General features: G+C 49.5%; 1 protein-coding gene and 1 pseudogene across 5 annotated transcripts in view; one reads left to right on the top strand and one right to left on the bottom strand.

The window, feature by feature from the left end:
* The window catches only part of TEAD4 (TEA domain transcription factor 4), an 83,888-nt gene that overhangs the window by 31,098 nt on the left and 26,209 nt on the right, over window positions 1-26,581 (bottom strand). For 2 of the 5 annotated variants that reach the window (XM_066257695.1, XM_066257696.1), the window contains exons 2-3: window positions 25,382-25,513; window positions 13,252-13,506 (exon numbers count right to left, since the gene is read on the bottom strand). The exons of 1 other annotated variant lie outside the window; for it this stretch is intronic. In XM_066257695.1, the coding sequence (XP_066113792.1) occupies window positions 13,252-13,506; window positions 25,382-25,466 (340 nt within the window). In that variant the 5' untranslated portion in view covers window positions 25,467-25,513. The remainder of the gene's footprint in view (window positions 1-13,251; window positions 13,507-25,381; window positions 25,514-26,581) is intronic. 2 more of the 5 variants (XM_066257698.1, XM_066257697.1) reach the window with 1 other exon arrangement.
* On the top strand, window positions 16,085-16,669 carry LOC136322923 (transcription factor BTF3 pseudogene; annotated as a pseudogene).

The raw sequence follows: 26,581 nt of genomic DNA, 5'->3' as shown, positions 1-26,581 counted from the left end.
GTGTGTGTGTGTGTGTGTGTGTGTGTGTGTGTGTGTGCAAGGAAGTGCCTAGGCCTGGGCTGGGCCTTCCCCTGTGCAGCTCTTACCCCCTCCATAAATGAGCAGGATGTCTGGTCCTGCCTGTGGGCAGCAGGGAGCATGGGGAATTAAGTGCTGAGACACTGAGTGTCCTCAAAGCTCAAAGAGGCCCGAGGTCCTTAACTTAAAACCCAGACCGATCACATTTCCAGCTCCATGGCTCTGGATGGACCAGTCAACAGGTAATAATGAGGTCATGATCATCCTGCCCAGCCTCCTAGAGACTGATGCTACATCTGAGAGAGCTGAGAACTGTAAGGAACCACCCATGTGCCCTCCTATCATGAATGAGATTAAGAGAAGGGGTTCCCTGTGTCAGAGAGCTCACCACCTAGCTGAGGAGAGACGTGTGCCCACACAATGGCTCCAGCTGGTGCTACGGACAGGCAACATGCAGTGCGTCCTGAGGACGAGGGGTCAGTTCAGGCTGGGTGGTCAGGTGAGCCTTCAGCTGGACCTTGACCACTGGGAGGATCAGACCATAAAGAAGGGAACTGGGTCAGGGAGAGGGAGGGCGAGAGAGTCTGAGCGGCAGCTATCACTTCCTTGCTTCAACGCTGGGGCCCAAGGACACAGCTGCCACCCGGCTCTAACCCCCAGGGCCTTGCTGGGCTCCAGGGCTGTGGCTGTGAGGAAGGAACTGCGGATGCAGAGGGAGGCGGGACCAGTGGGCTACCTGCCACCTGGGTTGTAAAAAGAGAGCACAGCCAAGGCCACGCTGGCCCCCCGGCTGACCTTTCCCCACTGCCAAGGCTGAATTAACAGGCCACCCTCAGAAGGTCTCGTCTGCCAGGAAGACCTGCTGGTCTGGAAGCTCTGGCCTGTCTGTCGGGGTGAAGGGTAGGGGAGCCAACCCTGGGGACACTGCCCCATGGGCTGGTCTGCATCTAAAACTGAGATCCAGCAAGATCTCTCTTCTCAAAGCTTTCCAAGGCAAGTAGGCCACAGGCTCCTTCAGTGTCCAGCAAATGTCCCACCCTATGTCTAACTACAGGCACTCATGCTGCAGTTATGAAATGTGTTTTCTCTGGCAAGAGAGCAAAGTCATCACCACTGGGGACTGAGAACGGGTCACAGAACTGGGAGCTGGGAGCCAGGCTAGCCCAGCAGCTCCACACACAAACTATAGGTCCCCTGCAAGTCAGGTCCTCTGTGTACCTTCAACCAGCCTTCTCTCTCTTCATCAAGGCCCTTTAAAAGTTTACACCTAGTCTGACCAGGAAGTGTTGCAGTGGATAAAGCATCACACTGGGACGCGGAGGACCCAGGTTTGAAACCCTGAGGTTGCCGGCTGGAGCACGGGCTTACCAGCTTGAGTGCAGAGTTGCTGGCTTCAGTGTGGGATCATAGACATGATCCCACGGTTGCTGGCTTGAGCACAAAGGTCGCTGGCTTGAAGCCCCAGGTCACTGGCTTGAGTAATGGGTTACTCGCTCTACTGTAGCCCCCACCCCTGGGTCAAGGCACATATGAGAAAGCAATCTTTGAACAACTAAGGTGCTATCACGAAGAGAGATGCTTCTAATCTCTCTCCCTTCCTGTCTGTCCCTATCTGTCCCTCTCTCTGATTTTCTCTCTGTCAAAAATAAGTTCACACCTAGATTTTTCCAACCAAAATTTTACAAACTTAGAAAACAGACTTTATGTTTGTTAATGAGAGCTCTCTATGGATCAGCTTCCTGTTCTGTAAAATGAAGGTGAAATTTCCCAGGCCCAAACAGCCTAGTGCAGAGACCAGTCCAGGGGTCAGGGGAAGAGCGAGGGCAGAGGGAAGGTTCCTGAGAGTCAGGAGGTTTGGTTACATGCTGATGACGTGGAGGTGAGCAGGGCAAGCTGGAGGGCCTTGGGGCTGGTGGGAAAGCTGGAGGGAGGGGGAAGGCAGGGGACACTAGTTTGAAGGGACTTTAAATACCTCCGGGATATGGTTCTAGTCTGCTTTTCTGGCCCATACCTTGTACAAAGGGAGCAGCTTCTCAATTCTCTGTCTTTTCCCGTTAGATTCCCAACAGCTCAGAGGAAGGGGCCACATCTCAAATACCTGGCACCTCTTTCTCGAATGAATGAATGAGTCCACTAGCAAATCCTGATGACTATCTTCTGACTATATCTAGAATCCAGCCACTTCTCATCACCTCACCTCACTTCTCATCCAACGCCACACCCCTCATCCCTGCTCTCTGGCCTGGTCCTTTTTTTTTCTCTCTTTTCCTGAAGCTGGAAACGGGGAGGCAGTCAGACAGACTCCTGCACGCGCCCGACCAGGATCCACCCAGCATGCCCACCAGGGGGCGATGCTCTGCCCATCTGGGGCGTCACTCTGTTGCCACCAGAGCCACTCTAGTGCCTGAGGCAGAGGCCATGGAGCCATCCCCAGTGCCCGGGCCATCTTTGCTCCAATGGAGCCTCGGCTGCTGGAGGGGAAGAGAGAGACAGAGAGGAAGGAGAGGGGGAGGGGTGGAGAAGCAGATGGGCACTTCTCCTGTGTGCCCTGGCTGGGAATCAAACCCGGGACTTCCGCACGCCAGGCCGACGCTCTACCACTGAGCCAACCGGCCAGGGCCTGGCTTGGTCTCTTGAAAGCCTTCTACCTGAATTCCCTGATCCCTGTCTATTCTCAACACAGTGGCCACAGCAATCCTGGTGCTAAAACACCGTCCAATGGTTTCCCATCTCACTCAGATTAAAAGTGTTTAAGCCCTTATAATGTCTGGAAGCCCCTCTCTGATCTCGTGCCACCCACCACCGGGTCTCCAGGATGTTCCTGGAACATGCCAGGCTCACTCCTGCCTCAAGGCCCTTGTGTCCTATGCTCTATCTACCCCAAAAACCCACATGCTACTGATGGCTTCTTTGCTCAGATGCCATTGTCGTGGGGACATCTTACTTGAACACCCCACTAAAAGCTGAGATGACTTCCCACTTACCCTTTACTTCCTACAGTCTTCACTGATCTCCACAGCACCTTCTAACACACCATTTGGTCAACTTACTCTTTTAAAGCACTGTCCTAACTCCACTCTCATCAGAGGAAAGCTCCTAGAACAGGGGTATTTCACTATTTACTTATTTATATCCTACACCAGGGGTAGTCAACCTTTTTATATGATACCTACCGCCTACTTTTGTATCTCTGTTAGTAGTAAAACTTTCTAACCGCCCACCAGTTCCACAGTAATGGTGATTTATAAAGTTAGGGAAGTAACTTTACTTTATAAAATTTATAAAGCAGAGTTAAAGCATATAATAATAATTACTTAACAAGTACTTTATGTTGGATTTTCGCTAAGTTTGACAGAATAAATCTTTATAAAACAACTTACTATAGTTAAATCTATCTTTTTATTTATACTTTGGTTGTTCCGCTACCGCCCACCATGAAAGCTGGAACACCCACTAGTGGGCGGTAGGGACCAGGTTGACTACCACTGCCCTACACCTACCTAGAAACTGCCTGCACATAGTAGGCTCTCGATAGATATTTGTTAAATGAGTGACAAGGGAAAGATTGTGGGTTAAATAAAAGGAATAACTTTGTACTTCTGATTAGCCTGACAAAATTTTCAAAGTGTTTTCTTATCCTGGTCTCATCCGAGCCTCTCTATACAAGTGCAAATCCAGATTTTTGTGGTGTCTAAAGCATCTAAAATTTGAAAGGTTCTCTTTGAGAAAAATAATTTAAAATACAAATACAAAATTAAGTTAAAATCATTTTACTTGTTTCTTTGGGGGGGGTTAAGATTTTAGGTTAAGATGGAGATGTTCACTCTCTTGACAGTGGTAATAACTTCACAGGTGTGTAACATCTGTCAAAACTTGTCATATTGTTCACTTCAAATATGTCTAGTTTAGTGTACAGCAACTGTACTTCAGTAAAAGCACTTTACACATTTACATTAAATATAAAAAGTTTAGGGGTACAGAAGGGGCCCTTGCAAATGAGGAGTCCTAAAACATAAGCCTCATTTAACTTTATAGAAAACCCACTTCCTACATACAAAACAGTAGGCAATTATACCTGTTTGCCAGATGAGGAAACTGAGGTCAGAAAATCTCACCCAAATCATCCACCAGCAGATCTGGGACTAACTGGGTCTGAGTCCTGGCTCAGCCACTGCAAGGGAAGGTGCTTAGGGAATGGGAGTCTTGCCTGGCTCCTACACAGTGGTGTTTCCTTTGCAGCAGCTGACAGCACCGTGCCTGCCACCGGCGATGTCCCTTCCAGACACCTCAGAAGACCCGTCCTCTGGGCAAAGAGCCCTGGACGTAAAGACGGAGCCCCACCCAGCCCCAACCCCACCTACTGCCCTCTGCGGCAGCGCTCAGGAGCTCTGCTACCTGCTGGGCCATCTCGGCCATGGGTGAGAGGCCAGCAGTGGGGCCAAGGAGCCAGACCGGAGGGTCCCGAGTCAGGCTAAGCCGGCTGTGCATTTTTCAGATTGCACTTCTTCCCTCCCTTTTGCTGGAGCTGCACCCTGCTCTCCTGGCTGGCTCATCTCAGACCACTTCCACCCAGTCTCGTTCTGCTTACTGCAGGTGATGCTAGTGGTTGAGAATTCCCTCCTGGGTGGGAGTGAAGTGCTGGGTTTCTGTGGGTGTACTGAGCCAAGAGGGACCAAACAGCTTCCTTCCTGCAACCAGAGGTCCTTCAGAGGTCAACCCGGCCATTCAACTGCCTCCAGGCCAGCTGGCCTCTGATCCATGCTGACATCTACACAGGGATCTGCTGCAGTTTTTCACTCTTGTAGTAACAGTAACAATAATGACCATTTACTGAGCACTTCCATGTGCCAGGCATGTGTGCAAACAAAGAATGTATACTCTAAGCTTTATTTGCATTCACCTTTTTTTAATCTCCACACCTCTGTGAGGCCGGTACATCACTCCCTTCCACAGACAGGGAAATGGAGGTACAGAGAGGTTCAGAACTTGTTCAAGGTCACAGGCCAGCAAGTGTTTGAGATTCAAATCCATGCAGTCTGGTTCCAAAGCCCACCTCTTAACTACTGCAGAGCACCATTTATATTTAACATGGGATTGAGGGCCATCTCTCCCCAGAAGCAGGGGCTAGAGCAGGTAACCCCAGAGGTCCTGTCTAGCCTAAGGAAGAAGAAACTGAGGCCGAGAGAGAGAAAGTGATTTTGATCAACAGTACTCCATTTCTTGGTGTCCCAGGGGCCACAAAATATCCACTCCAAGGCTTCCCAACTATGACACAACGACCGCTTTTTCCCACGGGTGTCTTCCCCTGGTTGGGCAGGTAGCTTCCTCTGCAAGACACCGTTCTGTTCCTCTTCTCTGCATCAACCCCCAATCCTCTGGGTCTCTGCGTGAAGTCAGTCCTTGTGGATGTCTGACTGCCCCTTACCCTGACCCAGGTCCTGGAGAGCCAACTATGTCCTGCCCACCTGTTGTCATTCTCTCACGGACAGTGGTACCCAGAGCTGATGAAAGACACTGGGTCCCAGCCTGACCAGGAGGTGGCGCAGTGGATAGAGCGTTGGACTGGGATGCGGAAGGACCCAGGTTCGAGACCCCGAGGTTGCCAGCTTGAGTGCAGACTCATCTGGTTTGAGCAAAGCTCACCAGCTTGGACCCAAGGTCGCTGGCTCAAGCAAGGGGTTACTCGGTCTGCTGGAGGCCCACGGTCAAGGCACATATGAGAAAGCAATCAATGAACAACTAAGGTGTTGCAATGCGCAATGGAAAAACTAATGATTGATGCTTCTCATCTCTCTCCATTCCTGTCTGTCCGTCCCTGTCTATCCCTCTCTCTGACTCACTCTCTGTCTCTGTAAAAAATTAATTAATTAATTAAAAAAATAAAAAAAAAGAGACACTGGGTCCCAGATAATGTAGGCAGCAGGAAGTGCACAGAGTCAGGGCAGAAGCGGAGACAAGCAGGGAGCACAGGCCCAGAGAGGGAGCCCTGAAACTATAGTGAGGGCCAGCCAGGAAGAGCGAGGGCAGTTAAAGCCAGCAGGAAATCCAGGAGGCAGTGGGGGGAAAGAGACCCATATCTGTCCAAGCTCTGCCCCTAGCTGTGAAACCCCAGGCCTTCTCCACCCCGGGGGCTGAGAGCACATGCTGGGCAGCAGGAGCCCAGCCTGGACCTTGGTGGAAACTACCGGGCAGCTGGGTTTTGCAGTGTGGCAGGTGGCTCTGGCCAACCCCACAGAAGATCTGGGTGGGGTTGGGAAGGACGCTTGCACCAGACTGTGGCCCATCTGCCAGAGGACATGTGTCTAACAACCCCCAGCTCACAAACATGCCCCACCCCAGCAGGGGTGAGGACTGCCAGTGGAGAAGGGAGTATGGGCCCAGGCACAGGCTGAGGGTGGAGCATTCCCAACGCAGGGTTCACAGAGGTCACCACCACTTCCTCTCAACCTTCCCCACACACCCTGCCAGCCACCCCGGCTCTTCCGCATCCCTAATGACCACTACAACTGTTATCCCACCTGCAGAATCCTGTCTGAGACAGGTCACCTCTGCATCTCCTTCCCTCTGGGCCACAAACACATTCAACCACATAAAGTAAATAAAGCACCTGCCACCTATCAGGTTGGTAAAGTCAGCTACTATTGTTCACATCGTTAATAAGGCCCTGTTACAACTGAAGTTATTCTTCTTCAAAAAGGGGATGGGCTGAGAACTTGCAGGAGCCCACTCTCACTGAGCTCCGCATTTCACCCCTGCAGGCCAGGCCGAGGTCGGCCCTTCCTCCACAACCAGCCCTAATCCCAATGTCCAGGGATCAGCTGAAGAGATAAACACCTGCAGAAGGAGGAGGCTATTTGTGGAGAAACTTGTGCCTGAAGCCTGAGAAGGCAGTGATTAGGCCTGACATCTGAGCCATGATCACCATTGTCCCTAGAGGGCCAGAGGCTTCTGGTGAAATCCTACCCAGGCTTCAAGGCCACCGGTCCAAGAAGGTTCCTTGATCCCCTCCCAAGTGGGCATGCTCACTCCTGCCTCCAGGCCCTGGGGCACGGGGTCTGCACCTTTCTCACCGTCCTTGGCTCAAGTCCCTGAGCTCTTGTCTGACTTCCTCAGCCAACGTGAGCTCCCGGGAGCGGGCAGCTCGACACCCTGCACTGTTCACAGGCCCCTCTGTGCGCTCTCATCCCAGCTGCACCACCAAATGGCGGAGTCTTCTTTCAATATATACAGAAATGGTGCAGCTGCTGTGGAAGACAGTGTGGCGGTTCCTCAAAAAAATTAAACACAGGCTTACCACGTGACCCAGCAAGTCCACCTCTAGTTTTATACCCAAAAGAACTGAAAGCAGAAACTCGGGCACCTGTACATCCACGTTCACAGCAACAGTATTCATAACGGCCAAAAGGCTGAGCACCCAAGTGTCCACCAGCAGATCAATGGATAAGCAGAATGCAGCCCATCCTTGCAATGGAGGACATACACGAGGACAGAATTCTGACACAGCCTGCAGCATGGCTGGGCCCTGAAGACACTGTGCGAAGTGCAATCAGCCCCGCACAAAAGGACAAACACCGCACGATTCTACTTCTCTGGAGCATCTAACCAGTCAAATTCATACACAGAAATGGGACAGAAGTTACCAGGGCTAGAGGAGAAGGGAAGGGGAGCCAGTGTCTCACTGGGTCCGGAGTTCCCGCCGGGTCGGAGGAAGCAGTTCTGGAGACAGATGGTGGTGAGGGCAGTGCAGCAGTGTGTGTACTTAATGCGACTGAACTTAAAAGTGGTTATGATGGTAAAATTTATGTAATGTGTATTTTTTTGCCCACAACAGAATATATAAATATACCTCTTCCCCCACCAAAAAAGGTAACACCATTATCCTACTTTACAAATGAGGAAACTGCTGCTGAGAAAGGTTGAACAGCTTGCCCAAGGTCACACTGGCTGCGGACATAGAGAGTGGATTTGAACCGAGGCTCACACCATCAGGCCCAGAAGCACCAAGTCCGGGTTCTAGGCTGGGAAGGAGAACATGCAGGGAGCTGGAAGCCACAGGGGGACAAAGCAAAAGCAGAGAAGGATCCAAGGAATGTGGCGGGGGGAGGGGGGGGCTCAGACCTAGCTCTGTGTCCCATCATCTCAGTGACAAGAGCCCCAACCTGGGTCCAGTCCCTACTCTGCCTCTCAGCCGTGTGACACATTCAGAATGAGAGTCCCCAACTTCTGACAGTCCGTTATCACAGCACCTTGCCCAGCACTCCCAAAATCATGCAAAGTCCCGCCTCTGGGCCAATGCTTGTTCTTGTCCCTTGCCTGCGCTCACATCACACCCTTCTACCAGTTCAAGCTCCACTTCCTTCCAGAAAACTTCCAAGATAACCCAGCCATCTGGTTTATTGGCTGTGTGCAATGTGTCATTCATCTGCTTTCCAAAGATGTTTCTCCTGCCTCCCCCTCCAGACTGTGAAGTCGTAGAGAGCACGGACCAGAGCCCTTGGCCCCAGCCTGGTTCAGAGTAGTGGGCACTTGATAAGAACTGACCAACCGCTAACCGGCATGGGCAGCCTGGGCCGTAGGCACCCCGTGAGACAAAGGAGAAGCGAGGGGAGAGGCACGCAGAGAAGAGAGGCAGGAAGATCGGGGAGACTTAAGAGCGTCCTCCAGAAGGGCGAGACGCACGGGAGGCCAGAACGGTGCACTGCGGAGACAGAGCCAGCCCAGCCTCTTGCGAGCAGGGGAGAAAGCAAGACAGCAGGGCCAGGGCAGAGGTGTCAGGAGCGGGCAGCATGTGAGGGCACACGGAGGAGGGAAGTTGCCCCACGTTCACCTCTCTACACCTGCCCGTGGGGCCAGGGGCCAGGGGCCAGGCCTGGCTGAAGCAGGTCAGAATGACCAGCGTGTCAGTGCCAGGGCAAGGGTCACACAGTGACGGGGCAAAAATGAAAGCAGCCGTGAGCAGGAAAGGGCTAGCAGCCCTGCCTGGGAGCGGGTCCACAAGCGTGGGAGGCCTGGCTCAGAAAGAACAGGCGCTAATCTACCCTATGGCTCCGCGTGTCATCTGCATGTCTGCCTGGACATGGTCAGTGTGCTGCCTGGGTGTGCGGACAGGGCTGAGAGCAGGCCTGATCCTGTCCTGAGTCTGCAGGTCCAGATCCTTCCTCTGGGCACTCTGCAGTCAGTCTGTCCTTCCTTCTGACTGTGCCTGCTTCCCGCCTGCTGGTTCTCAGCTCCCACCACTGCCCCACCGGGCTGGCCCACCTGGAGGAACCTGAAGGCCTCTGGATGCAGGGACTGGGCAAGTGGACAGACCAGGGCTCTTGGGGGCTCGGGCACATGAGGACAGCCAAAGTGGACTTCAGAGAAGATAAGAAGACAGAGAGCAGCCTCAATAGGGGATGTCTTGGCAGCTTGTCCCTCTTCCTCCTCCTCCCTAGGGTCCATCCCACACGCTGGGCTGAGCTCAGAGCTATATATACTGCCCAGCTGGACCGCAGCCCCTGCTGAGGGCCCCCCCAGCCAACTCCCTGCGCAGTCCCGCCTTGGCCCAGACCCCATGCCTGATAAGAAGAGACGAGGTTAAGCCAGCACCTGGACCCCAGCAGGATCTGTACTCACACAGGACAGGTGCTGTGGGGGCTGGGTGAGGCAGCAAACGCTGCCCAGCAGCCTCCAGCCCTGCCCAGAGCCTGACCCAACTGGGGCTGTGCTACGCAGAAGGCGAGGCAGGGAGAGGAGGGCAGCGGGTGGGAGGCTCTGTGTGGGTCAGAAGGGCCACTCAGGGCAATGGGGGGAGCACTGCGAGGAGGCGGGAGAACTGGGTTCCAGCCCCAGTTGTCCTGCTTACTGGGAGATTCTGGGAGAGACTCCGGGCTTCCCTGAGTTCTCTCTGCATCTGCAAGCACAGGTTATAATTCTGCCTTCCCTCAAAAAGGTTAAAAAGATCATGGATGTCAGAGGCCACTGAGTGCTCCTGTCTTAGCATACTTAAAAGGCTCCTGGCGTCAGCCTCTCTCCTTCTCCCAGGTCCTCCTCCGTGCCCTGCCTTGTCTTTCTGCACAGGGAACACCAACGTGGCCAGGACAGTTTGCCAAACACCGTTTTCATTCTGCTCCCCTCCTGTGAACAACAGTTCCAACCCAAGGCCTGTCGGAAGCCCGCAGGTGGCTCCGTCACAATCATCTGGTGAACAAAGATAAAGTCTCTTTCTTAACTTTTTCCTTTATAGGTCAAGTGAGGATAGAAATATCTACCCATAACAACTGAATAAAACTAAGATCCACCCAAATGTCCATCAACAGATGAATGGATAAACAAAACATGGTCTATCCATACAATAGAATATTATTTAGTCTTTAAAAGGAGAAAAATTCTGCCTGACCAGGCGGTGGCGCAGTGGATAGAGCGTCGGACTGGGATGCGGAGGACCCAGGTTCGAGACCCCGAGGTCGCCAGCTTGAGTGCGGGCTCATCTGGTTTGAGCAAAGCTCACCAGCTTGGACCCAAGATTGCTGGCTCGAACAAGGGGTTGTTTGGTCTGCTGAAGGCCCACGGTCAAGGCACATATGAGAAAGCAATCAATGAACAACTAAGGTGTCGCAACGAAAAACTGATAATTGATGCTTCTCATCTCTCTCTGTTCCTGTCTGTCTGTCCCTATCTATCCCTCTCTCTGACTCTCTCTGTCCCTGTAAAAAAAAATTTTTTTTTAAATAAAAGGAGGAAAATTCTAACACATGATGAATGATGCGGACATTGTGCTAAGTGAAATAAGCCAGACACGAAAGACAAATGCTGTATGATTCCTGTGTATGAGGTACTCTAGAGTAGTCATATCCATAGCGACAGAAAGTGGAGTGGCGGTTGCCAGGGGCTGGGGGGGATGTGTGTGTGAATGGAGAGTTCACGTTTAATGGGTGCCGAGGTTCAATTGGGGATGATTAAAAAGTTCTGGAGGTGGATGGTGGTGACGGTTGCACAACAATATGAATGTACTTCAGGCACAACAATATGAATGTACTTCAGGCCACTGAACTATATACTGATGGTTAAAAAGGTCAATGTTATGTATATTTTGCCACGCACACAAAAAGAAACATCTCAGCACTGAGTCTGGAGACTGGCTCTCAAATATCCGCTGATTCTGCCACATTCTGCCACCTCCGCGGGCCTTCCTAGATACCCGCAGCAACCTCGGTGCTCTCCCTCTGCTGAACATCTCCTGCATGCCTGTTTGCCAGACAGTTTATCCCTTTAAAGCACAAAGACGTATCCTGCAAAGTGTCCTGGGCACACCGCATAGCTTCCCCAACGGGGAAGCTAAATAGCTCTCCAGGTAAACTGCTTGACCTCCCCTGCACACCCCTTGCCCCTTCTCCCCTCAGCTCATGATCAAGACCACCCTCTCTCCACCAAAGTCACAGGAAGGGCCTAAGGTCCCAGAGTCTCCGTTCCTCACCAGCTCCAGGGGAATGGCCCAGGTAGAGCAGCCAATCCCACACCTGGCACCCAACAGGTGCTCCCTACACATCAGGTCCATGAAGCCTCCACAGGGGCCAAAAGTAAGAAGCAACCATCAGAAAAGGAAATGGTTAGAGTAGGAGTGGTACTTGGGCTGACCCAGGGCATGGGTGCCCACGGAAGTCAGAGACATGCTGTGGGAACCGAGCACAGCCACGGCGCTGGGCTGCTAAGGGGAGGTGAGCAGCTCACTGGTGACTGAGGAGCAGACCAAGGGTCCAGCTCAAAAGAAGCTTGCTGTGCTTTGTTTTGAACAAGCAAAAACAAAGAGCAGGCCTCGTTTTGGCCTCGTAGGGAAGGCTGTGGGTTAACGGCTACAGCAGATGGGCTACGAGAGCCATGGCTCCTGGGCCAGTAACAAACCGGATGTGAGTTTAGTCAGCTGAATTAAGTTCAATAGTGTCCCCTAAAAATTACTGTCCACCTAGAACCTCAGAATGTGACCTTATTAGAAAACAGGGTCTTTACAGATGTAATTAGTTAAGATGAGGTCATAGTAGATTAGGGTGAGCCCTAATCCAATGACAGGTGTCCTCCTAAGAATATGAGACGATACAGAGATACACTTACACACAAGAGGAGCACGGCCATGTGACAACTGAGTCAGAGACTGAGTGATGCACCTACAAGCCAAGAGCACCGAGGACGACCAGCAAACACCAGAAGCCAGGGGAGAGGCATGGGACAGGTTCTCCCTCAGACCCTCAAAAGGAACCTGCCCAAGGACACCGTGGCTTCAGACTCCTGACCTCCTGAACTGTGAGAGACAGAGTTAGCCCCCAGAAACCCTCACACAGTGCTCCTGAAAAGCTGACAAAGGATCTAGGCCGGGCAGGGATCAGTGCTGGCTGGGGAGAGAGAACCTGAATGGCACCCCCTGAGGGTGGGCGCCTGGACTGGAGCCATCTTGTTGGAAACCAGGGTGGAGCCTCTGTTCTCAGGGGCTTCAGCCAGTTACAGAGACCTCAGCTCCTGCCCAAGCTGGGGGCCCGGGGGACTTTCCAATGGAAACGGAAGCCTGACCTGGGCCTTCCAACAGCTGTTTGGATTTTGTTTTACTTTCCTAAATACCCTTTCTTCCACCCAGGAGCCAACACAGCCCCAGGAGGACTGTGTGGTCCTTCCCACATGGCTGCTGGACAGGGTTTCCATGTCCATGCTCTGCATCCTCGGTCATTCAGGAAGATCAAGGCTTTCCAGACCCTCCCAGCTAGAGGGACCTTTCCAAAGGGACGTCTCACAGCACTCTGCCACCTCCAACAGTCCGCCTGCCCTGTGGTCAGTTGTATGTGTGCCCACCCCTTGCCCACCATATACTGAGCAGAGACTCGGAACACAGAAGGCTCACAAGGGAGGAATAAGTCCAGCGGCTACCTTCCTGACCACCCTTCGCAGCCTAGGTAGAGAGCTGGAAGACCAGGCATTCGCCTAGGGAACAGCTTATGGCATTTTTCCAGTATTTTACTCCTTTCCCAAGTCTCCCACTGCCCAGCTCCTTATACACTCACAGGCTTCCTTCAGACATCCTCCTTTCCCTTGGGAACCCAGCTCAGAAGCAAGCAGCGTCCACCTGATGGAAGCCCCAAAAGATCACTCCCCCTCCATCATTTGGAGGGAAACCCAAGGTTGCCGCACCTCACCCACTGCCGAGGTTCTATTTGCAGAGCTGGACCATAAGGTCGGGGGCCTGCCACCCCACCCCGGCAGGGTCCTTACCGTACATCTTGCCCTCATCCGACAAAATGATCTTGCGCCGGCCACAGGGCGGATAGATGGCCAGGGCCTCCTGGAAGCTCTGCTCAATGTCTGGGCTCCACACACCCTCCGCATCATTGTCGATGGGCTTGTCCAATGCCTGACTGCCCCCAGAGACGTTGCTCCCCTCAGGGGAGGTGGGAGAGCTCCACTCGTTGGAGGTAATGGTGCCGGCCTTGCCCTCCAAGGCTCCGCTTGGAGGAGCGCCTGTTGGACCTGTTTGGGCAGAAACCGCAGCATTGGTGGAAGAATAATGTGGACCGTGGGACAGGGGTACCCAGGAAGTGTCAAGCCTCATGACCTTTGCTTTTCCTTGCCTGGCCACTCACAGTGCCGGAGCTTGGGGACCAGGGAGCCAGGGGAAAGAGAGTGGAGCAAAAGGTCCAGGAGGACCAGAAGGCCTGGGTCCCAGGGCTGGTCATCGCTGCCTGCCTGTCAGATGAGCACCATGACCTGGGCACTCTCCAATTGCAGCTCTAAGAACCCAAACAGAGCTGGGAAGGAGGAGACAAGGATGATCGACTGCCCACAGATGCCTAGAACTATCATGTGATCCAGCAATCCAACTTCTGGGTACACACCCCAAAAAACTGAAAGTAGGGTGCAGAAGAGATATTTGTACACTTCATGGCTGCATTATCCACAATACCCAAGACGTAGAAGCAACCCAAGTGTCCTTGGAAACATGAACAAAATGTGGTATATAAATAGAATGGAATACTATTCAGCCTTGAAAAGAAAAATTCTGTCACATGTCACAATGTGGATGAACCTTGAATACACTATGCTAAGTGAAATAGCCATGAAAAGACAAGTACAATTCCGCTTATATGAAGTAACTAGAATAATCAAATCCATAGAGTCAGAAGGTAGCATGGTGGACACCAGGAACTGGGGAGAGGTGGAAATGAGGAGCTGGTATCAATGGGAAGAGTTTGAATTGTACAAGAAGAAAAAGTTCTGCCTGACCAGGTGGTGGTGCAGTGGATAGAGCGTCAGACTGGGATGCAGAAAACCCAGGTTCGAGACCCCAAGGTCGCCAGCTTGAGCGCGGGCTCATCTGGTTTGAGCAAGGGGTGACTCGGTCTGCTGAAGGCCCCCTGGTCAAGGCACATGTGAGAAAGCAATCAATGAACAACTAAGGTGTTGCAATGAAAAACTGATGAGTGATGCTTCTCATCTCTCTCCGTTCCTGTCTGTCTGTCCCTCTCTATCCCTCTCTCTGACTCTCTCTCTGTCTCTGAAGAAAAAAAAAAAGAAGAAAAAGTTCTGGAGATCTGCTACACAACAATGTAAATATACATTTAACACCACTGAGCTATACACTTAAAAATGGTTAAGATGATTCATTTTATGCAATTTTTTTTACCACAATCAAATTTTAAATAAAAAGAAAAAAAAAGTAAGCAAAATAAAATGCAGCTCACCATTCTCTTTCCCACCCCCAGCTTGGGGTTTTTAAAGGAAGCCTTGAGCCCTTGTGGATTCTCACACACTGGGCTCTGGCAGAACTGACTCTGCTGGTGCCTCCAGAGCTAACAGCACAGCCTGCCCTTGCCACCAGCATGAGACAAATCCAGTGATCTCTTGGCACCAGCTATCAAAGCTGTACATTTCTGGACACAGTTCTCAGGGGTTTGGGAAGGAACCAGGTATACTATTAATCTTAAGGCTGTTAGTTTCTGGATTATGAGTACCAGGTGGGTCCCATTTATCTCCAAGGCCCTCCCTGAGTCCCCATCCACTGAGCAAATCTGTAAAGAAGGATCCTTCCCCATCACACATATCACCCCTTCCTTCTTCCCATTAGCCATGAGGAGCAGTGTAGCCCAGCAGCCCAAGCCCAGGGTAGGAGTCTAAACACCTAAATCCCAACCCACTTCCATCCAGGACCCTGAGACAAGACCTTCCCAGAGCATTCCCAATGCCTACAGCCCCTCACCCCCAGCCCAGGCACGGTAGAGGAACACCATGCCCAGAGCATTCCCAATGCCTACAGCCCCTCACCCCCAGCCCAGGCACGGTAGAGGAACACCATGCTTCCCAGAGAGGCGGACATACAGGTCCGTGTGGTCAGCACCCAGTGCAATTACAAGTAGGTGCTTTTCATTTCTCTCCCTCTTGTCTCCTTTCTCTATCTCTCTCTCTCTCTCTCTCTCAAAAAAAAAAAAAAAAAGAAAGAAAAAGAATTGGAAACATAAAAAATTAGACACTATCTAAAATACAAAGTAGCCCTGCTGGATAGCTCAGTTGGTTCTAGTATTGTACTGGAGCACAGAGGTTGCCAGTTTGATTCTTGGTCAGGGCATATACAAGAACAAATGTTCCTGTCTCTCTCCTGCTCTCTCTCCCTTCCTCCCTCTAAAATCAATAAAAATAAACATTAAAAAAAAAGTTGCCTGACTTGTGGTGGCACAGTGGGTAAAGCGTTGACCTGAAATGCTGAGATCACCAGTTCAAAACCCCGGGCTTGCTTAGTCAAGGCACATATGGGAGTTGATGCTTTCAGCTCCTCCCTCCCTTCTCTCTCTCTCTCTCAAATGAATAAATAGGCCTGACCTGTGGTGGCATAGTGGATAAAGCGTCAACCTGGAAACAGGTTGCCGGTTCAAAATACTGGCTTGCCTGGTCAAGGCACATATGGGAGTTGATGCTTCCAGCTCCTCCCCCTTCTCTCTCTCTCTCTCTCTCTTCACCCCTCCTCTCTAAAAAGAATTAAAAAAAAAAAAAGAATAAAATGAATAAATAAAATTGAAAAAAAATTTTTTTAAAGTTAGCCTCCCTCTAGCTGCCATCTTGCGTCCCCGCGTGTGAGTTTATTCTCTGCTGGTCTGCCCAAGACCCCCTGAGCGCCAACCCTAGTCCCCCACATGGCCCCGTTTCCTCTCCAACAAGATGAAAGAAACTATCATGAACCAAGAGAAACTCGCCAAACTGCAGGCACAAGTGCGCATTGGTGGGAAAGAAACTGCTCGTAGAGAGAAGGTGGTTCACAGAACAGCTACAGCAGATAATAAAAAACTTCAGTTCTCCTTAAAGAAGTTGGGGGTAAACAATATCTCTGGTATTGAAGAGGTAAATATGTTCACAAACCAAGGAAGAGTGATCCACTTTAACAACCCTACAGTACAGGCATCTCTGGCAGCGAACACTTTCCCCATTACAGGCCATGCTGAGACAAAGCAGCTGATGGAGATGCTACCCAGCATCTTAAACCAGCTTGGTGCAGACAGTCTGACTAGTAAGGAGACTGGCGGAAGCTCTGCCCAAACCATCTGTGCAGGGGAAAGCACCACTGGCTCCTGGAGAGGAGGAGGATGATGAAGTTCCAGATCTTGTGGAGAATTTTGATGAGGCTTCCAAGAATGAAGCAAACTGAACTGAGTCAACATCTGGAGAAGATAGACTTGAAGAAGTTACTGGGAGCTGCTATTTTATATTTATATTATGACTGCTTTTTCAAATTTTGTTTATGGATCTGATAAAATCTAGATCTCTTAATATTTTTAAGCCTATGAGCCTTGGACACTGCAGCTCTTTTCAGTTTTCGCTTATACTTAAATTATTCTTTGCAGCTAATTAAGCTGAAGAAGCCTGGGAATAAAATTTGAAACAAAGGTTAATAAAGTTCTTTGCCTAGTATAGTTTTATTTTTTATTTCATTGTGACACTGGTTTGTACACAGAAAGCAGTTGTCGTAGAAAGCTAATCATGGCATTCAATATGACAGATAATCTTTAATGGAATTTTATTAAAGATTTAACATGATAGTATAATGTAACAAAGGTGGTATAAAGTTCTCATGTTTGAAAACTTCTCCAATAGCCCTCAGGGCTTTCCTGGTTTATGTGATGGGTAGACTTATAAGCCGGGAAGAGAATATTCCCTCATTGGTGAGCAAAGGTTTTTTTCCTGTTAATTATCATCTATATTGTAAGCAATTCTGAGTGCCTTACATATTTTCTCTCATTTAATCTTCAATATGTGAAGTGGTAACTAGGTGTTCCATTTTGTAGACATAACTAAAAATTACTTCAAAAAAGTGAAAGTAGTTCATTCCTTCTGTGTAGGATTGCCAAGTGGCAGAAATGTCACCTTGACTTTTTCCTTAATTGATAGCATTAAATGAATAGGGCTACTTTTTTAAAAACTGCTTTTTAAATTTACAGTAATGCTGACATGTATGTAGTGTAAGAATTTTAACATACAACGTGTAATTGCCACCATAACCAGGGTACTGGAAGAATTTCATCACTCCAGAAGTTCTCTCAATAATAGGTCTACTTTTAAAAAATTATATTAACAATAGTAATGTTGAAATTTTAACAATTCTGCAAATGTTAATTAAAACAATCATGTAATCTGCAAAAAAATAAATAAATAAAAATAAAAATAAAAAACAATGATGGAAATTAGCCTGACCAGGGGGTGGTACAGTGGATAGAGCATTGGACTGGGACACAGAAGACCCAGTTCAAAACCCCAAGGTTGCTGGCTTGAGTGCAGACTCATCCAGCATGAGCGCAGGGTCGCTGGCTTAAGCAAGGGGTCGCTCGCTCTGCTGTAGCCCCCTTGGTCAAGGCACATACGAGAAAGCAATCGATGAACAACTAAGGTGCTGCACTGAAGAATTGATGCTTTTCATCTCTCTCCCTGCCTGCTTGCCTGTCCCTATCTGTCCCTCTCTCTGACTCTGTCTCTGTCATAAAAAAAAAAAAAAAAAAGAAGGAAATTAACAGCAAATTAGATACAGCTAGAGAATTAACAACCTGACATCTGAGGACATTACTTAGATGTATTCTTTTTTATATAAAGGGATAAAGAGAGAGTCAGAGAGAAGGATAGACAGGTACAGACAGACAGGAACGGAGAGAGATGAGAAGCATCAATCATCAGTTTTTCGTTGCAACACCTTAGTTATTCATTGATTGCTTTCTCATGTGTGCCTTGACCGCAGGCCTTCAGCCGACTGAGTAACCCCTTACTCGAGCCAGCGACTTTCGTTCCAAGCTGGTGAGCTTTTTGCTCAAACCAAATGAACCCGCGCTCAAGCTGGTGACCTTGAGGTCTCGAACTTGGGTCCTTCTGCATCCCAGTCCAATGCTCTATTCACTGCGCCACCGCCTGGTCAGGCTAGATGTATTTTTTAAATGATAATAAAAAGCAAGAAAAGCCTGACCAGGCAGTGGTGCAGTGGATAGTGTGTAGGCCAGGAATGCAGAGGACACAGGTTCAAAATACCAAGGTTGCCAGCTTGAGCACAGGCTCATCCGGCTTGAGCACAAGCTCACCAGCTTGAGCACAGGGTCACTGGCTTAAACATGGCATCATAGACATAACCCCATGGTCGCTGGCTTGAGCCAAAAGGTCACTGGCTTGGCTAGAGCCCCCTGGTCAAGGCACATATGACAAAGCAATCAATGAACTAAGGTGCCACAGTGAATAATTGATACTTCTCATTTCTCTCCTTTCCTGTCTGTCCCCTCCCCTGTAAAAAAAAAAAGAAAAAAAAAAGAGCAAGAACAGAAACATACCAAGAACAGAAACAGTTCAATATACGTCCAATTAGCACTACAGAAAGATAGAAAATAAAGTAAAAAAACATCTGAAATAATAATTGCAGGAAATTTTCCAGAATGAAACACGCTGCTCACAAAAATCAGGGGATATTTCAAAATGAATATGAAGCAATAAAATGCCCCCTAATTTTTGTGAGTGGTATACATGTATCCTCCCATTAAGGAACCATACTGAGCCTGACCAGGTGGTGGCACAGTGGTTAGAGCATCAGACTGGGATGCAGAGGACCCAGGTTCTAAACCCCGAGGTTGCCAGCTTGAGCAAGGGGTCACTCAGTCTGCTGTAGCCCCCTGGTCAAGGCACATATGAGAAAGCAATCAATAAACAACTAAGGTGCTGCAATGAAGAGTTGATGCTTCTCATCTCTCTTCCTTCCTGTCTCTCTCTGTCTCTTTATCTCTGTCACACACACAGAAAAAATGAACCATACTGAAACCTAACCAAAATAAATTCAAATAAAATAAACTATTACAGGCACACTTCATTTTTTAAATTTTACTTTATTGAATTCTTTTTTTTAAGTGAGAGGAGGGGAAATAGACAAACAGACTCCCACATGTGCCCTGACCGAGATCCACCTGGCAACCCTTGTCTGGGCCGATGCTTGAATCAACTGAGCTATCCTCAGCGCCTGGGGCCGACACTCAGGGAAGAGGAAGACAAGGGGGAGGAGAGGAAGAGAAGCAGATGGTCTCTTCTCATGTGTGCCCTGTCTGGGGACCAAACCACATGCTGGGCAGATGGCTCTACCCACTGAGCTAACTAGCCAGGGCCATACAGGTACACTTCAGAAAAACTTCAAAAAAAGAGATCTTAAAAGCATCCATAGTGAAAAAGGACAGGTTACCCACAAAGAAAAGACTATTATATTGATTGTATACACTGATCATAGATTTCTCAACATTAACACAAGACCCCAAATAACACCTCCAAATTGTTGAGAGAAAAAGAACTGTTGACCTAGAATTTTTCTCTTTTTATAAAATGTATTGAGGTGACAAGAGTAATAAGATTATATAAATTTCAAGTGTACGATTCTATAATACAGAACCTGTAAATTGCAGTGTGTACTCAGCATCCAAAATTCAGTTTCCTTTTGTCACCATGTATTTGACCCCCTTTATCTTCTTCCCCACTCTCTCTCCCTCTGGTAACCACCAGCCTGTTGTATGTGTCAGTGGCTTTTTGTTTTTTTAAAGGTTTTATTGACTTAGAGAGAGAGGGAGGGAGGGAGGGAGGGGGAGAGAGAGAGAGAGAAGCATCAACCTGTAGTCACTTTGCTTCAGGTGTCCACTGATTGTTCCTGGTATCTGCCTTGGCCAGGCAAGCCTGGCGCTTCGAGCCAGCGACTTCGCTGTTCTGGTGTGACACTTCATTCACTGCCCCAGCACAGGTCAGGCTCTTTTGTTCTGTTCTGTTTGTTCATCTGTTGCTTTCTGTTTCATATCTCACATGAGGGAAAGCATATGTCAACCTAGAACCCAACTAAAACACCATTCACATGTGAACATTAAATAAAGGTATTTTCTGATAAAAATTGAAAGAATTTAGTAATAACAGACCCTCACTGGGAAAGAAAAACAAAAAACAGTAAAGAAGGTATTTAAAAAAACAAAAAGGTGCCTGACCTGTGATGACGCAGTGGATAAAGCATCAGCCTGGAATGCTGAAGTCACCAGTTCAAAACCCTGGGCTTAAAAACAAAACAAAACAAAAAACCAAAAAAAACAACAACCCTGGGCTTGCCTGGTCAAGGCACACATTAAAAGCAATTACTGGCCCTGGCCGGTTGGCTCAGCGGTAGAGCGTCAGCCTGGAGTGCGGGGGACCCGGGTTCGATTCCCGGCCAGGGCACATAGGAGAAGCGCCCATTTGCTTCTCCACCCCCACCCCCTCCTTCTTCTCTGTCTCTCTCTTCCCCTCCCGCAGCCAAGGCTCCATTGGAGCAAAGATGGCCCGGGCGCTGGGGATGGCTCCTTGGCCTCTGCCCCAGGTGCTAGAGTGGCTCTGGTCGCGGCAGAGCGACGCCCCGGAGGGGCAGAGCATCGCCCCCTGGTGGGCAGAGCGTAGGCCCTGGTGGGAGTGCTGGGTAGATCCCGGTCTGGCGCATGCGGGAGTCTGTCTGACTGTCTCTCCCTGTTTCCAGCTTCAGAAAAATACAAAAAAAAAAAGCAATTACTATGAGTTGATGCCTCCCACTCCTCTCTTCCCCTTTCTCTCTCTCTCTCAAAATCAGTAAATAAAATAAATAAAAAAGACTAAAAATATAATTGGGAAGAAAATATTTTTAAAAAACAAAATGGGTCCTGGTCAGCTGGTTCAGTGTATAGAGCATTGGCCCAATGTACGGACATCCCAGGTTCAATTACTGGTCAGGGAACACAAGAGAAACGACCATCTGCTTCTCTTCTCCTCCCTCTGCCCATTCTCTCCCTCTTCCCCTCCTGCAGCCAATGGCTCAATTCCTTCGAGCATAGCCCCAGGCACTGAGAATAGCTTGGTTGGTCATAGCATCAGCCTCAGGCACTAAAAACAGCTCAGTTTAGCCTGACCAAGAGGTGGTGCAATGGGCAGAGCGTCAGACTGGGACACAGAGGACCTAGGTTCAAAACCTCGACGTTGCCAGCTTGAGCACGAGCTCATCTGGTTTGAACAAACCACCAGCTTGAACCCAAGCACTGGCTTGAGCAAGGGGTCACTTGGTCTGCTGTAGCCCCCAGTCAAGGCATATATGAGAAAGCAATCAATGAACAACTAAAGTGCCACAATAAAGAATTGATGCTTCTCATCTCTCTCCCTTCCTGTCTGTTCCTCTCTATGTCTCTTTCTCTGTTTCTGTCACAAAATAACAAACAAACAAACAAAAAACCCAGCTCAGTTTATTCAGGCATGGGCCCCAGATAGGAGTTGCTAGGTGGATCCCAGTGCAGGAGCATGCAGGAGTCTGTCTCACTACTCTCCCTCCTTTCACTTAAAAACAAAACAAGGCCCTGGCCGGTTGGCTCAGCGGTAGAGCATCGGCCTGGCGTGCGGGGGACCCGGGTTCGATTCCCGGCCAGGGCACATAGGAGAAGCGCCCATTTGCTTCTCCACCCCCACCCCCTCCTTCCTCTCTGTCTCTCTCTTCCCCTCCCGCAGCCAAGGCTCCATTGGAGCAAAGATGGCCCGGGCGCTGGGGATGGCTCCTTGGCCTCTGCCCCAGGCGCTAGAGTGGCTTCGGTTGCCGCAGAGCAATGCCCCAGAGGGGCAGAGCATCACCCCCTGGTGGGCGTCTTGGGTGGATCCCAGTCGGGTGCATGCGGGAGTCTGTCTGACTGTCTCTCCCCGTTTCCAGCTTCAGAAAAATACAAAAAATAAAATAATAATAATAATAAAATAAAAAAATAAAATAAAAAAATAAAAACAAAACAAAATAAAATTAAAATTAAAAAATTATAAAAAAAAACTGATATGAAAAGAAGGCTGTTACCCTCATGGAACAGTGATGAGCAAAGTAATTGGTAAAAATAAGAGTGAATCTAAATAATAACTATATAAAAATAAAAACGATGATGACTATTAAGTTTGGTCATACACACACACACACAGAAACCACGCTTCTGAACCAAAAGTTCAGTAGATGTATTTGGTAAAATCTGATAAAGTTCTCTCGGTTCCTGAGATTAGCATTAGAGAGCAGAGCAGAGAAAGGCCATGTGTAGGAGGCCAGGAGAAGCAGCCAAGATGGTGGAGTGCTGAGGGAGAAGCCAGTTTGTGCAGAGTTTGTGCAGAGAGAAGGAGATGGGGAACAGAGGTGAATAAGGCTAGTGAGCTAGAAACCTTTGATTCTAGGAAACTCGGATAAGTCAGTAGCTTTGTGAGCACTGAATGAGTGGGTTTTGGAGCCCAGTGTGTGTTTTTACTTGCCCGCCGGGTGCAAGCTAGGATTAAAGATGATGGCCCATCAGCTTTTGGCTCCGTTGTTTCTTTACTGTCTGTCCAAATTCAACGCAAACCTGCATGGGCCAGGCTGCTGTGATGGTGGCCATGCCTACTGGCTTCACATTTGGTGTAGTCTGTGGCAGGATTCGATACAGATCGGCAAGGAGCCACTACCACCTTTGAACGGTGGAGTAGAGGACTGGCTGCTGTTATAGTTCCCCATGGCTGTCCTTTTGGGGACCATAGGCTGGCTTTTTTTTTTTCTTATTCTTCTTCTTTCTTTATTTTTCTGAAGCTGGAAACGGGGAGAGACAGTCAGACAGACTCCCGCATGCGCCTGACCGGGATCCACCCGGCACGCCCACCAGGGGTGACGCTCTGCCCACCAGGGGGCGATGCTCTGCCCCTCTGGGGCGTCGTTCTGCCGCGACCAGAGTCACTCTAGCGCCTGGGGCAGAGGCCAAGGAGCCATCCCCAGTGCCCGGGCCATCTTTGCTCCAATGGAGCCTTGGCTGCGGGAGGGGAAGAGAGAGACAGAGAAGAAGGAGGAGGTGGGGGTGGAGAAGCAAATGGGCGCTTCTCCTATGTGCCCTGGCCGGGAATCGAACCTGGGTCCCCCGCATGCCAGGCTGACGCTCTACCGCTGAGCCAACCGGCCAGGGCAGGCTGGCTGACTTTTACAGCCATGCGTGAGGAAACTGAGAGCTCTGTGGAAGAGGCTGCCCCAGACCTGCAAACCGAGCAGTGGAAGGAGCTGGAGCAAACATAGGAGAAAGAGATGCCGATCCTGGAGCTGAAGCAAGCACCGGAGAAGGCCGACCAGGTTCGCAAGACTTGTTTGGAAATGGAGGAGATGCTGGAGAAGGAATCACAGGTTTGTGAGTTGCAGCTTGCCCTGAACATTGTGGAGAGCCAGCAGCGGCAGGAGGCCAGGGCTGAGGCTGAGGCTGAGGCTGAAGCTGAGGTCTGGTCTGGAGCTGCAAGGTCTGCGGAGCAGAAGGCTGCGGTAGCCCGGGGCTCGAGACCAGCAACTGGAGCTGGTGTTTTCAGTTCTCTTTGGAGGATGAGGAGAATCGGGCTGGAGTTGCAAACCGCAGTCTCCAGAAGATGAGAGCCCAGCAGCAAGGAATACTTGCTATGTCCCTGGTAGGTCTGCGATTTGGGGACATAGGGGTGAGCGTCATCATGCTCTCCGGAGTAGAGATGGAAATGCTGACTGCCATTGCCACATGCTTCTCCTTGGGACAGTATAAGACCTGCCAGGATGGCAGGAATGAGGGGGGTGGCTGACGCCCCATGTGCATGGACTTATTTCCTGGACTACGACTGGAGTGGTCACTGGCTCCTTTGTTGGATGGACTTAAGGATTTTGGACAATGTGAAATACCCTGATGGGGGTGGGGGGCGGCTTTGCTGGAAGCACTCCCCTGCCCCAGGAAGTTTTTACCATGGCTAGAAAGAAGGCCAAGGACATTTTGCGCTTTTGGCAAAGTGCTCAGATATTGGTGAAATGTACCTTGTAATTGTTGAAATTGTATGATTTGCCATGTTGTTATAATTTGTGTAATGTGCCTAATTTCCTTGCACAGGGATGCTGGTGGTGTGGATTGTGGGTAGTAAAGTGAGCAGAGGGGTGGATTGTTGGGCAGATAAAATATATTATGCTCACTATGTTAAAGATGGCGCTGCCCACATGGAAGCCCGTCGCCCAGGTGATTTTAATATGTGTCGGGGGCGGGCTGTGGGCAGGCAAGATGCTTGTAGCCTGGGGCTTGGTTTTAGGACTAAGCCTTTCCCACCCTTTTGAATGTGGGGTGGTACAATCCCATCATGCCTCAGATAAGTGACTTTGTATTAGAGCAGGGGTCCCCAAACTTTTTACACAGGGGGCCAGTTCACTGTCCTTCAGACCGTTGGAGGGCCGGACTATAAAAAAAAAACTATGAACAAATCCCTATGCACACTGCACATATCTTATTTTAAAGTAAAAAACAAAACGGGAACAAATACAATATTTAAAATAAAGAACAAGTAAATTTAAATCAACAAACTGACCAGTATTTCAATGGGAATTATGCTCCTCTCACTGACCACCAATGAAAGAGGTGCCCCTTCCGGAAGTGCTGCGAGGGCTGGATAAATGGCCTCAGCGGGCCGCATGTGGCCCGCGGGCCGTAGTTCGGGGACCCCTGTATTAGAGACTTCCCTATTTTGTATATTGGATTAAAGGTTTTGATTTCTACACTATAAAATGGGGACAGAACGGGAGCTTGCTCTTTTGGTTCCTGAGATTAATATTAGAGGAGAGAGCAGAGAGGAGAGCAGAAAGAGGCCATGTGGAGTAGGCCAGGAAAAGCAGCCAAGGTGGCAGAGTGTTGAGTGAGAAGCCACTTAGTGCTGAGTTTGTGCAGGGAGAAGGAAGGAGATGGGGAACAGAGGTGAATAAGTCTGGTCAGCTAGAAACCTTTGATTCTAGGAAACTCGGATAAGTCAGTAGCTTTGTGAGCACTGAATGAGTGGGTTTTGGAGCCCAGTGTGTGTTTTTACTTGCCCGCCGGGTGCACGCTAGAATTAAAGATGATGGCCTGACCTGTGGTGGCGCAGTGGATAAAGCGTCGACCTGGAAATGCTGAGGTCGCCGGTTCGAAACCCTGGGCTTGCTTGGTCAGGCACATATGGGAGTTGATGCTTCCAGCTCCTCCCCCTTGTCTCTCTCTCCTCTCTCTCTCTCTCTCTCCTCTCTAAAATGAATAAATAAAAAGAAAAAAAATTAAAAAAAAAAAGATGATGGCACAGCCTGACCAGGTGGTGGCGCAGTGGATAGAGCGTCGGACTGGGATGCGGAAGGACCCAGGTTCGAGACCCCGAGGTCGCCAGCTTGAGCGCGGGCTCATCTGGCTTGAGCAAAGAGCTCACCAGCTTAGACCCAAGGTTGCTGGCTCCAGCAGAGGGTTACTCGGTCTGCTGAAGGCCCGCAGTCAAGGCACATGTGAGAAAGCAATCAATGAACAACTAAGAAGTCGCAATGCGCAACGAGAAACTGATGATTGATGCTTCTCATCTCTCTCCGCTCCTGTCTGTCTGTCCCTGTCTATCTCTGCCTCTGTAAAAAAAGGTGATGGCCCATAAAAAAAAAACACTGATAAAGTTCATGGCCTATTCACAATAAAAACTCTTAGCCAACTACTAGGAACAAAAGGAACTTCTTTAATCCACCAAAAGGTATCTTTTTTATTTCTTTTGAGAGAGAGAGAAAGGGAGAGATGAGAAGCATCAACTCATAGTTGCACCATTTAGTTGTTCATTGCTTCTCATACATGCCGACCGGGGGCTCCAGCTGAGCCAGTGACGCCCTGCTCAAGCCAGTGACCATGATCATGTCTATGATACCACACTGAAGCTGGCAACCCTGTGCTCAAGCTGAGCAATGTCCAGGCCAATGCTCTATCCACCCTTCCAATGTCTGGTCAGGTGATACTATGATTTATATGAACTATATATTTGGTCTTCGTCCAGGTTTCTGGCACAGAGCCCCTACAATGCTTGGAATTTCCTAAGTGATGAGAGAGATAAGAGGTGTCTGGTTTTGAGACTGAGGTGACTTTTTGGAAAGCACCTAAAGATGGGGGCTGGTGGTCAGGAGCACCATGTGATTAGAGGGTTAGAACTTTCAGTCTTCCCTCACCCCTACCTCTAGGGAGAAGAGAGGGGATGAAGGTTGAATCAACTGCTTAGGGCCAATCTATGGCCAAGGATTTACCCAAATATGCCTCTGTAAAACCCCTAAAGG

The sequence above is a fragment of the Saccopteryx bilineata genome, chromosome 2, assembly GCF_036850765.1.
Source record: "Saccopteryx bilineata isolate mSacBil1 chromosome 2, mSacBil1_pri_phased_curated, whole genome shotgun sequence".
Classification (NCBI taxonomy): domain Eukaryota; kingdom Metazoa; phylum Chordata; class Mammalia; order Chiroptera; family Emballonuridae; genus Saccopteryx; species Saccopteryx bilineata.
Note: the sequence above shows the minus strand (reverse complement) of the source record. Positions and strands in the feature narration are given on the sequence as shown.